Consider the following 12540-nt stretch of genomic DNA (forward strand, 5'->3'; position numbering starts at 1 on the left):
ATGTTATTTGCATGGATTGTGCCTTCAGCAATTTGGTTCTTGGTGCACTTCACAGCAGGTAAGGATTTCTTTTTTCTGCATAGAAGTTATCACTTAAAAGAAGCACTCAGGTCAGGAATTTTTCTTTCAGCTTCTCTGTGGTGCACAAGTAAGCATCTTTCTTAATGGAGAAGGCAAAATTGGATACTCGATTAGGTTTATGTTGTAATTTTCTCAAGAACCAATTGATGCACTGCTGCTGTTGAGTGACTTCCCATTGTTCATGACAATGTATCTTGTTATTTATATCTGTTTGTGGTAGGAAGCGTAGACAATATTGTTCTGATTTGACAGCATTTTATGCCCTCATTGCACAGCTGTAAATGACTGTAGTGCAGGAGGAATATTGACTCGGTTTTCAGTAGAAGAGACAAGTGCACTCAGGCACTGGCAGCTCTTGCCAGTTATACGTTGCATAAACATACAACCTGCAAGTCAGTTCCATTTGTGAATTTAAGGTAGTGTATAGCAAATAACTGCTAATAAGTTAGGTGGGGGGTATTTTTTTTAATTCAAAGTAGAAGTGTGCTGATGGTTACAGGAGAAAACATGTCTATGGTTAATTTCCGCAGAGATTTTCAAAACTCAAAAGTAAATAGAAATGGTGCTCCATCATTTTGCTTTATCCACAGCATGTGTCTCAGAGTCTGCCATCAAACACGTATTCTTGTACACTGAGTTCAGTGTTGCCTGCACAGCCTTTTATGTGCTGTGGCATTTTGGAAAGAAAACATACAAGAGGAAATCTCTAGTGAAATCAAAGAAAATTTGACTGGTTTCTTCAGTAGAGACATGTCTGCCACTGTTTTACCAAAATGCAGATATGTCTTTAAACAAAAACAAAGTAAGAGTTCTTCTGTCGGATTTTGCCTTAGGTCGCGTTTTTTTCATATGATGTCTGGTAGCTAGACTTTGGTTTCTGATCTCTGGTTAGTCGAACCAGTGAAGATTGTGGCAAAGCAATATATTATGAGTAACAGTGCAGAGACAGGAATTCTTACATTATAAATTTGGGAAGACTGTCTTCATAGAGTGTAGTATATTTTACAAGATAAATGATATATTCTTTTTAAAAGTTGGTTTTCCCTTTTTGTTGCAGAAGCATGTGGTAAAGGAAACGTGACTGCTAGCAAACTTCCCCGTGGTGTGGCAGAAATATGCGATAAAGGAAATATGACTGCTAACACTACTTCTCATGTCCAACCTGGAATGAATATTACCCTCTCATGCCAGCTAAAACAACCAAAACAGAATGAGCAATGCAAGATAGCTATTTTCTTTAACAGTTCTGAACTAACTAGCAATTATGGCAGTTCAGTAAGCACCAAATTTCTAGTCCGTACATATGGCAAACTCATGTTTACTTGCAAAGTAGTTTGTGAATACAAGAAAAAACTCATCTGTGGAATTGATATAGAGTCTGGAAGTAAGGACAATTTCATTATTCTTTATTCTTACCCGTTTTTTGTGGTACCTCTGAGACGTACGTTTGAAACTAGTAGTGGGTGGCCTTTTTAAAAAATGGTGCTATGTTTATTGGCTCTTTTTATATAAGATATTGCAGGCTGAAACTGTGCAACACTGTAGAGGATCTCCCCTGATTCCCGGCCACCCATATGGATGGTCAGGACGAACCATATTTGCATCGTTTCCTTCTTTTGGGGTGACTCTGCATACACCTGTGTCTGTCCCTCTGCACCCACTGTGTATCACCATCCAACCTTTGAAAAAGTTAACCTGTTAGTTTATACACAGTGATAATGCTTGTGTTATCCAACTTGCTCCACAGTAGTAAGTGAGAGGAGGAGTCCAAGTCACTGAGAAATTGAAAAATGATAAATAAAACTGCTTGTTGGAGCAAATACAAGACTCTCTCTCTCCTGTTCCACCCTTGAAACCCATGTTTCTAGTCCACGGGGAACTTGCAAGAAAGAGTCTAAGGGAATCTCAGGTTTTCTTCTAGCCATAGACAAGCTGATGCTGCTCCAGCAGTCACCTTCTACATCAGTGGAAGACAGGCTTCTCTTTTTAAGAAATAATGGTTTGTTGCTTCAAGCAAAACTTGCGACGCTCAGTCGTGACAGCTGTTGAGCGCTTGTATTCATTTGACAACCTTATAAAGTGACTTAGGTTTTGCACAAGGGCTAGAGGTCTCAATAGATTGCAGAGATCATAGACTCAACTATTTTTGCACTTAAAAATTGTCAGCTTGAGTTTTTTGCACCTACTTGTCTATGAACTCTTTAAAAATATACTAGCATTTGTTAATATTTCTCCCATTGACATGTTTAAGGAAGAAACTGACAAGAATCTCTGTTTAAGATCCTCCAGATCAGCCAAAAAATGTATCGTGTATACAGTATGGGACAGATAGTAATCCTACCTGCACCTGGAATAAAGGAAGATTTACATACATAAACACTACATATGTAATACAGTAAGTAACACATGGATATAGGTTCTTTAATACTTATAATTGTATCTTAGAGGGTTTTTTTATTTTTGCACTGTTTATTACAGATTTACTCTTTCTTTTTATCAAAGCACACAAAAGATTCAATAGGTTTATGAATAAGTCAATCCAAGGCTCCCATGATCACAAAAGTCGATTATAGCTATTAAAAAGACTTCTGTTTACATTTGTGTATGCTGCACAGCAGTAATTCAATTATTCCTGGGTTAAGCAATTAAAGAGCGTATACCAAGACATGTCTCCCCTTTTGGAAATGGAAGTTTAATATTGGAACTGGTCTTGAAATGGTAAAACCTGCTGTTTTCCCTGTGGTGAATCTTCTCTATTGAGTTATTCTGTGACTGGCAATAGCTCTACCAGAAAACCTAGAATGTGAGCTTGTCACTCTGTCTCAGAGTTTACAAAATACAAAAAGTCGGCCTGAAGCAACGTGGTACAAATATAATCATCTCTGATTCAAGTGGAAGGAGTACACAGAGAGGCTAAATAAGTTATCCAATGCAATGGGATGAATGATAGACTGAAATAAGTCATGTCTGAAGTCAAGCCATCTGACCATTAGATTGCAGATACATTAAATATTTAGACCACTGACTAACTTATGTAAAAAAGCCCATCACCACCCCAGATTCTTGGATGCCAACATCTATGCTCAGTTATAAAGAAATACCAGGTTAACTATTATACTGTTAAAAAGAACTTACTCACGTATTTGCAGCTTAGTGGAAATCCAGAAGTATTTCTTTTGTCTGCAGTTAAAATAAAAAAGCAGTATAACACCTTTGCTGCAGTTTAGCATAGAGGGGTATTTACTGTAAACACTGTACCTCAGCTTTCTTGAAAGCACTGTATTTAAGCAGATAAAGTAGATCTTTCATCTTAATTTGAAGGGGCAGATTACTTTACCTCGTTTTCGATAGAATGGTCCTTCACTTGAAAGGTAATTTTCCTACAAGTTATTGAAAGAGTCACAGTCTCAACAGATACAATCAAGCATAGTTTTATCAGATGCCCCTGCACATCTGGGGAATCTATCTTTCACAATGTATGGAAAAGTATTAACCAAGAGTTTTCCTTCTATTCTAGGCTATCAAATGGGACTGATATGTTATGTTTTTTAGAAGAAAATGTGAATAATAAATTTGGCTCGCTGGTTCTGAGCACGAAGTTGAATTTTGACTCCACTTACACAGTTGTGGTTGCTGCCTCCAATGAACTAGGAAATGCTTTTTCACAGCCACTCATGTTCATGTTAATAGACATAGGTAAATGTATTACTTACCTCCTTTCAGTTAGTCCTAGCTATTTAGAAAGAAATGAAAACCATTTAAGCACTATATTTTAATTTAAACCTGACAGAAAAAGTACCTACCAGTCTAAGCTTGTTATTCTAGTGTTCCATTTAATCCTGTGTTTCTAATTATGCTGCATATCTAAGTGCTGTTTTCTTATTTGTGTTTTTGCTGCCAGTGAAACCACATCCTCCCAAGTTTTTAGTGAAATTTGAGAATTCTTCTGCAACAAACTGCACAGTTTTTTGGCATGATGAAGCACAAGCACAGCACTTTAGACTACGATATCGTTCACTTAACAGTTACACGTGGAATATGGTAATAATTTTTTTTTGAAAAATAAATGAAGTTGTGATCCTTGGAGGTTACTTAAATTTTAGTACTGCCAATATGAGTTCATTATCTTTTTACTAGATTCAATTTGTTCAGATTAGCCTCTCTGTTCTCTGGCATCACATATAAGAAAAACCATCAGTCAAAAACTCTACCATTATTCTAAAACCGAATGAAAGCAAAACCCTGATCGTGTAAGGAACTGTGTGCATGAATATTTTCCCTTATGTCTAATGTTTGTATGATGCTCTGAGGAATCAGAGCTTATGTTTGAAGCAGTCCTTTATTGAAATATGATCATTTCTTCTCATTATAGTTCAGGAGTACTGGTGTAGTTTCCCCATGCTTGTGCCTTCTCTAAGGTCTTTGTTTTTATTTTAAAGGGTAAGATAAATGTATTGCTTGAAGTTATGTAAAATATGTGAACAGAAAATGTGTTATCTTCACATAATTAAACGAGGGATTTTTCTCATGAAGAACTGCAAACCTAATACTCATTGTGACATTGTTTGAGTTCTTAAAGTTGTTTTAGGTTAGTTTTTTTTCCATTTTTTTTTTTAATAAACTATCAGTTTCATATTTTGGGCTTTATATGGGCATTAATAATTCAGACTATCACTACCTTCAACCTTTATTTTCTTGTGAGTTTAACGTTATATGTCCTTTATCTTCATTAAAGGTTGAAAGTTTAAATAGTGAAAAATGCAGTCTTTATGATCTGGAGCCTTACACAGAATACGAATTCCAGGTTAGCTGTAAAATTCACCCTGAGAGAGGACTGTGGAGTAACTGGAGAACTTTTCAAACCCAGACTCCAGAAGCAGGTAATAAAATATGTGATCTGTTACACTAAGCCTGTATCTGAAGTTTACATAGAAGGGTAAATCTTAACTAATGAATTCAGAATGCTAATTGGTTTTCCCTCCTGGTTAGAACTTTCTAAAAATCCCAGAAGCAGAGCCAACAGGGAAGTAAACTTTCCTTTCTGTGACAGAATTCTTTTTTAATGATTAAAAAATATGTTCAGGTTTCTTACAAAACAGGAATTTCAAGAATCCTTTGAGGAAAGTCTGAAGAATATATTCTTCTGACACTGTTAAAAGTTGGAGACATTTTTTCCATACTGCCTGGAGCTGTAGCAGCCTGCCACATTGCCATGCATCTGGAAAAGCCTGTGCATTTTAGCTGGGAAAATAAAAATATTTTGTATTGGTTCACATCTAAGCATTTTACTGAATTACTGCAGCAATCCCACATGCAAGTCTGCCTTGTGAACCTCTGCTGCTAATGAACCTCAAGCTGGGGAAACACACTCTGGGTTCTTGAGCTCACCAGACAATTTGCTGAGAAATCAAATGAACAGGCCAGAAAATTGCCTGGGTTCTCTCAGTTCTATTGTGGTTGACAAGTTTTAACAAAACAGTTTGGTTTTTGGCAAGTCATCTTTTTCCAAGTAGAAAAACATTTCAGTCAGAGAATTCCCAAATGGCTCCTTCCACAAAGCAGTGGAGATTTGTGTACTTTTAACAGAGCAGAAGCCGCTCACATATTCCAGAGACCAATCCCATCTCGGAGTAGAAGGTGAGCACGTAGCGTTTCTACTTCACAGGAATGCAGAGCAGATTCCAGGGAACACACAGCATGAACATGAGGACAATTGTATTAGTCTGTGCCAGTTCTAATATTAGATGTCTAAGGTTTGCTATAGGCTCGCGTTCTGCTTGCTTGACTTCACGCTGAGCTGTATGAAGTCACATGCTGCAAAACTTTCAGTTCTTGTGAAAGAAGAAAGCTTCTCAGAAGTTTGTGTTTCAACAAAGATGTGTTGGCTTCGTTGGCATCCCTTCCTTTCATCTTGTGCTTGGCTTTCATTGCTCTTTTTTGTGAATTACTATAAGATCTGCAGGCTCCTACTGTTATTACTCATGCTATTTACCACTACTGACAGCATCAGTTTCTGTAAGAAGCATTGATTGATGCAGAAGGTGTGAACTTTTCCTTCCCTCCCCCACCTTCCTCTCAACAGTTTTCTTAACCTTTTTGATGCACTCTGGGTTGCTATGGTGTTTGTGGTCATCACCCCTTTTCACCAGCCAATGGTGTAAAGAATCTCTTCAGCTAATCAAGGAGTATTTTCTGCCCTCAGGTGATGTGAGAGCAAGGTGAGGTTGCATATGAAAAAATCTGAGTACATAACGGTTGATCTTCTTTGAAGTAGCTGAAGCTCTACACATGAGTTTGGCCTTTAGCAAATTCAGGAGTATACCTTTTTAATAAGATAATTCTTTTCATGTTTCTGTAGGCCTGACCTACCACAAAACTTGCTCTATGAAAGCACTGGTGTAAAATGAGCATTTTTTTTTTGTTGTTTTTTTTCCCCTCCCAGCTAATTTGTGTGATTCACATGTGAAATGAACCCTAAAATCTGGGCTGGAATCCAACAGATGCAATTCGAGCTTTTTTGGGGGGGGGGGGCTGCTTTGAGCTTGCCCCTTCCTCCCTCCCTCACAGTGAATGTCTTTAGGTTTTATTTTTTCTGTGGGTCCTGCTTTTTGTTTTCTATTCCAGTCACTATTTGCAGTTGATACAGGAGAAAGTTCTTAATGTTGCTGGTGTGGAGGATTTCCTCTGTCTTTGAGCTTAGCAAACAGCAGACAGCCCTTGTCCCTTTCTAGTCAGGGCTGGGCAACAGCTACCTGCTGTTTAGGTTATTAGTAACAATTATTATTTGAATTTGGTGAGTTTATTTTGTTCAGGGACCTAGAGGAACCAAGCTTTATTATCTTCTGTCACAATGACTTTCTTTTTATGTCTCTATCTGATTCTGAACTATTTGAGCACATTGTTCACCAGTTTTTGCAGTCCGAAGTTCACTTTAATGTTATTTTAGAAGGTTTATTCAGTGAGTTTCAAACAGTCTAAACATTAAAGCTTTTCGGGAAGTATATCTTCCTTGAGTTGGCAGCAGGCTTTGATACTGTTGGCTTTCTGAGCGCTAAATGTTAACTCCATGAATATAAGGAGAATCTTGAGAAGTGCTTGGATTTTTAAAATATCTGTGACAAGGTCCTATCCAAATAGCTGTTAAAGCTATTTATGGCCTAGACCTGTTAGCAATGGTCAGGTACTCTCTGTTGCTTCAGGATTGGTGTGGCCAACCCCAAGGATCTTAATTAGCTCCGATTTTTACATAAAGATTGGAGTTGATCCTGTCACTTGGGTTTATAGGCTTCCTTGGAAATCATACTGATTACTGAGTGCAGAATAAAGTCAATGGCAGAGTATAATCGTGTCTTGTTTTTATGTTTTGTTCTCTTTGTGATTACCCAGTTATAGGGGCAGTCATCACTGAGCTGAAAATTAACCATAATAGTAGATATAGACTTAAAACACAAAAAAATACTGTAAAGACTGAAGTCTTTACACTGGGCATTACACTGTTTCAGAGACATTTTAAATCTTAATTGTCTCAGGATTTTTACCTCTTTACCCTATTCAATACTTTGTTTATTTGCTTTAAAATAAAGTCATTAATTCTGCTCACCTTTTTTCTTTCCCAACCAGTGCCTGCCCGGCTCTTAGATGTCTGGTACAAAAAGCAGGATATGGACTCTCAAATGCAGAACATTTCTCTTTTTTGGAAGGTAAGTAAGTGGTTTAAGTAAAACCTAAGCAAATGCAGTAGTAATGAGCAAGTTTAGAGGAGGAACTGTATTTTATGTTTGTAGAAAAGCACTTAAACCAAAGACAGCACAGGGCTTTTACCACTGTTTTGTCCGGTGATATAGAAGAACCCTTTACCCAGGACTTTCCTCACTGTGCTAAATTCATCAAACCTTTCCTCTCCAGAATTTCCCTTTAAAAGTTCCCAAAACTTTGTGTCGTACTGGAAGTATGACACACTCCCAGCATATCTTTTCAGTGAGCAGAGGATTACATTTGTTAGCCAAAGTGGAAGTAACGCAACTCAGAGTTACCACCTTTCTCAAAAATACAAATTCCTTTCCCCCTTTCCACACCCTGACCTGCATCCCTGATGATATATGTAAAGGTACAGATAACAGCCTTGCAATGTTTTTTAAATTTTTTTCCAATTAATATCTCTCTCTCCTCATTCCCTGGGTTTTCAATCTGTAGTTAACCTCTCAGTTAAAGTTACATCTTTTCTCCACAACAACGAGCACTAGACTTTAAGTGAAAACAGAAATGCTCAAGTAATTCTTATGTTCTTTGCACTGGTCGCCATACAGAAACACTGTCAGGATAGAAAATATAGGAGGAAAGGGGCACAGCATGCCCTCTGTTCTCCATGCGCACACAGCTTATGAGTGTGCTTTTGAAATATGAACTCCTTTCAGAGACGTTTTTGCTCTTACATGAAGACCTGTGAGTGATGAAGAATAGGGGAGTAGAAGAAGTGATTTATTGTAATAGCCCTTAAAGGTGACTGATCAAACTCTGGAAAACATTTAATAGCTGCATACAATTTGGGCAACTGATACTGTTCTGTCCATGTTACTGCTTTATTGATGGTCCCTTAATCCCTTGTCATAGTGCAGTACCAGGAAGAATTTGTTTTTCTGTACTGGTGTGAAACAGGTGGTGGGCAAGCCACATGTGAAAGAGTTTGCTAATAATAAAGCTGCAGATCTGAAACTGGACCAAGTTGGAGCAAGTATTTGTACACAAAAGGGGCAGGAAAACAGTCAGGTTGTGTTTGGGTCTGCTGAGCAGAGCCTCCCAAAAGCTAATGATGAAGAATTTGTATTGAAATGGTGGTGCCTCACATGGTTAGTAGCTTCAAAAGAATTCAGCTTTAAATCCAGTTAACCTGTAGATTAAAAATTACACATTATTATACAATTTAGAGGAAAAGGTTTACACCCTGTCTTTTATAACTTTCACAATGAAAGTAAGTCTTTAGACAGCAAGGAGCTGTAAGTGACACCGCTCCCACACTGTACTCCAGATTCTGAACTCAGGTATAGCGGTGACACAGCGACAGATTTGAGTCATGGCAGAAGGAAGCAAGACAACCAGCCATAAGTAAAAATGTGTCATCTTGCTTTTCAGGCTCCTTGTCGCATCCTTTCTGTGGAACTGATACAGACAGACAGTGTCATTCTAGGTGCTAGGAGAGTTTCTCCATTATTACCAATCCAGCACTTAGAGGTTAGGCCTTAAGAGGAATCTTCAGATCGTGGGTTGTTTTGCTGTTTGTTTTCTTTTGTTTTGTTTTCCAAAATGAGTAAGTTTTTTAAGAATAATTATCTTTGACTTCTGGTTTTCAGTCTCTAGTTAACCTCTCAATTAAAGTTAGATCTTTTCTCCACAACAACTAACACTAGACTATAAGTGAAAGCAGAAATTCTTATGTAATTATTTGACTCCACCAGTTGTGGCTTTAAGATATTAAACTCGCAATAGAGAGTTGACAACACTTTCTTTATCTAAGCAGACTTCCTGTGGTGTCATTCATAAAATGGTTATGACACTTTGTTTTTATAGTTTTTACAACAGGTACAAAGCAAAAGACACAAACTTAGTACAATGTACAACCATTGTATGTTTTCATATTTTCACATTAATACAAAAAAAAAAAAACTATTGCCAGTTTAGTTTCAGCATAGTTTCAGAAGGTTTTCAGAGTAATTTCAGGTGCTGCTTTTGTCCTAAGTCGCTGCCAAAGTAATTGTAAAACTGCAAACATTTTCCTATTTTTAAAAGTGTTTTTCCCTCTTCCTTTTTTTTGTTTCATTATTGAAAAAAGAACAGCCAAACAAAATAAATTCTCTGTGTAGAGGAAGCTGTGAAACTGATAGCACAAAGTGTGCTTTCATACAACCAGAGTGGAAAAAACAGCTGTAGGTGTTATGCGTGACAGTGTAGATTAAGAAGTTTTCAAAGAGAAGCGTATTGTAAGTTGTAGAATTTAAACAGTTTCTTATCTCATTTTGGTTTTTATTAAAAATTTGGATTTTACCAGAATCAAAACTTGCTCATTTTCACAAATCCAGTTGTGCAGTTAATACTTTTTGCCTCTTGTGAAGAGTGTGACTTGAATCTGAGGCGAAAAGAATAGGTATGTTTCACTGTCACCAGCTACTTTGCTGGTTGGAAGATGAGCAATTCAGCAACAGAAGACCTTCACTAAACTGAATTGAACAGGAAAAATAAATAAGAATTAAGAAAGATACGTAACCTTAAGAGAGTATCTCAGGTCAGGTGTGCTCTTGTCACTGCCATTAGGGAAATAACTCATTCCAGTTACAGTTTTGCTTGAAGGCAAACAGAAACGGTAACCAGATCTGAAGATACCCAGCATTGCATAGATAGATACAGGCACTAATAAATTAACAAGGGAGAGATTGCAAGGGTCCCACTTTGTAAGAGTCGTGACTGATACCTGGGAATGAGGTTTAGCAGCCAAACACTAGACATATGAAATGGGAAGTATCTTGAGGTGTGTGCAGTGACGTGTTGGGTAGCACGCGATTATGTTACAGTCTGGAGAAGGAGAAGAGTGGGTGATGGGCTGACCTGCCAAAACATGAGAGTTGGGAAAGACTGTGGCCAGGTGCCAAGGGATTCCCAAGAGAGGAACAGGCAGGGAACTGCAGTCAGGCTTGGAAATGGAAAGCACAGGTCAGGGCAACAGGGTCTGCAAAAGGAGAAACTCTGCAGCCAAGATACTAGCTAATGAAGTCAGATTCTTCAGAAAAAGGCAGGTGATATTTTTAGTCATAAAAGTACCTGTTCATTTATGTAGTAATGTTCTCCAGTGAGTACTGATGGGAAACTACACTACCTTTAAAATGCATTGGCTGCACTTCAGGCCACCTGATTTCTAGTTTAAAACAAATAATATATTTCAGAAAAAGCAGTCTCAAGAAATGAGGAAGCAATTACTATAGCACTGCTGTGTTTCCTCCTGCTTTCGGAAGAGAAAATGTAAAACCTGATAATTTATTACCAAAGAACATTAGTTGGTACATGTTATCTTCCAGCAAGTAACGCTGTCACTATAAATAGCTTCTTTATTATTAGAACAAAAAAGAAAGGAAAAAAAAATACCTCTAAGTGAAAGTTGTTCACTTAAATCGGACAGCTTGAGCATCTGAGTTAGGGTGATGCTTTGAACCCATCATCTGCCCTGAAGCAGAAGACTTGAAGAGGTCCAGATAAACAGATCCGGGAACTCTTTTTTTTGAAGGGCTGGTAGTAGTAAGCCATAGGGCTGTAGGGTGAGAGAGCATGTAGCAAGTCAAGTGATCTTTCTGACCTGATTATGATCACCAGCTTCTGGGAGAGAATGAAAAGTGAATTTGGATTAAATCCTTTCCAGGAAAGGAATTAAAATGTGTTGACTCAGTATTGCCAGGAAATATCAAGCCTCCCAACTGCCTTCATAGAAGGTTCTGAAATTAGGGCCTGCTTCGGTTCATGGTCTCATGCGGAAAAGACTCCATGGTTGTCATTTGGTTGGGAATCACACCTTGAATGGACAAACTGCAGTCTAAAGTAAGCGTGTGCTTTTTAAAGCCTTATTCAGGAGGGTTTATAAGTGTAACACAAAATCCCTTTTATGGTAGTAAGCAAATTTATAAGCAGATGAAATACTTAGTTCATGATTACTGTATTACCAGAATAAACCAGTCACTTCGTTAGTGGCTGTAGAACGTCTTTTATTGCTTATTTTAAATTCACTGTGTGTGACTTCTGTACTGAGCTGCACTATGCATAGGCCATTTTGTGTTCACCGTGCAGAGAGCTAGCAAATCTTCTGTGAGCAGCTAGCTGTCTCAACACATGTGGAGTTTTCAGGAAGCTGAACCAGCCTCTTTCCCCCAGATCTGAAAGTTTTTCAGGCAGCCTCTCAGGGTACTCTAGGTTCAATCAATCAATTTTCTGCAATGTACTGTTAATGTTTTTTTTTCCTCTCTCCCAGTCTTTGATCTTGTCGGAAAAAAAGAGTAATAAACACATTTTCTTTTCAGCCTTTGAGCAAGTCAGAAGCGAGAGGAAAAATCCTGCAGTACACAGTGACCTTTCAAGCACTAAACCACAGGAGTCCCAAAGCAATAGAAACAAATGTTACCGTGCAGACCAGTTACACCAGAGTCACGCCAAGGATGGACTACAACATAACAGTCACTGCTGATAACTCGAAGGGCAGCTCCCCTCCTGCAGCCATTATGACTGAGCTGGGCATTCAGGGTAAGGGCTTTTGCTGGGTCTGGCAACTGGAAATAGTATCAGCTCTCTTTTGTACTGTTCCAGGTTATGTACCATGGAAGCTCTCAGATCCTACCATCCTACCACTTTGTGCTCCTTAAGGTCAATCTCAATGCATCTTTAGGTATCTGCAGTGAATGGAGTTTAGATCCAGTTACATATGTGGTT

General features: G+C 38.1%; 1 protein-coding gene across 1 annotated transcript in view; it reads left to right on the top strand.

The window, feature by feature from the left end:
* Window positions 1–12540, top strand: part of IL12RB2 (interleukin 12 receptor subunit beta 2) — a 27865-nt gene continuing 15325 nt past the window's right edge. Inside the window, exons 1-8 of the mRNA XM_013945120.2 lie at window positions 1–58; window positions 1139–1465; window positions 2362–2476; window positions 3599–3777; window positions 3983–4122; window positions 4817–4961; window positions 7702–7781; window positions 12135–12354. Of these exons, the coding sequence (XP_013800574.2) occupies window positions 1–58; window positions 1139–1465; window positions 2362–2476; window positions 3599–3777; window positions 3983–4122; window positions 4817–4961; window positions 7702–7781; window positions 12135–12354 (1264 nt within the window). The remainder of the gene's footprint in view (window positions 59–1138; window positions 1466–2361; window positions 2477–3598; window positions 3778–3982; window positions 4123–4816; window positions 4962–7701; window positions 7782–12134; window positions 12355–12540) is intronic.

This window comes from Apteryx mantelli, chromosome 8, assembly GCF_036417845.1.
Source record: "Apteryx mantelli isolate bAptMan1 chromosome 8, bAptMan1.hap1, whole genome shotgun sequence".
NCBI lineage: Eukaryota > Metazoa > Chordata > Aves > Apterygiformes > Apterygidae > Apteryx > Apteryx mantelli.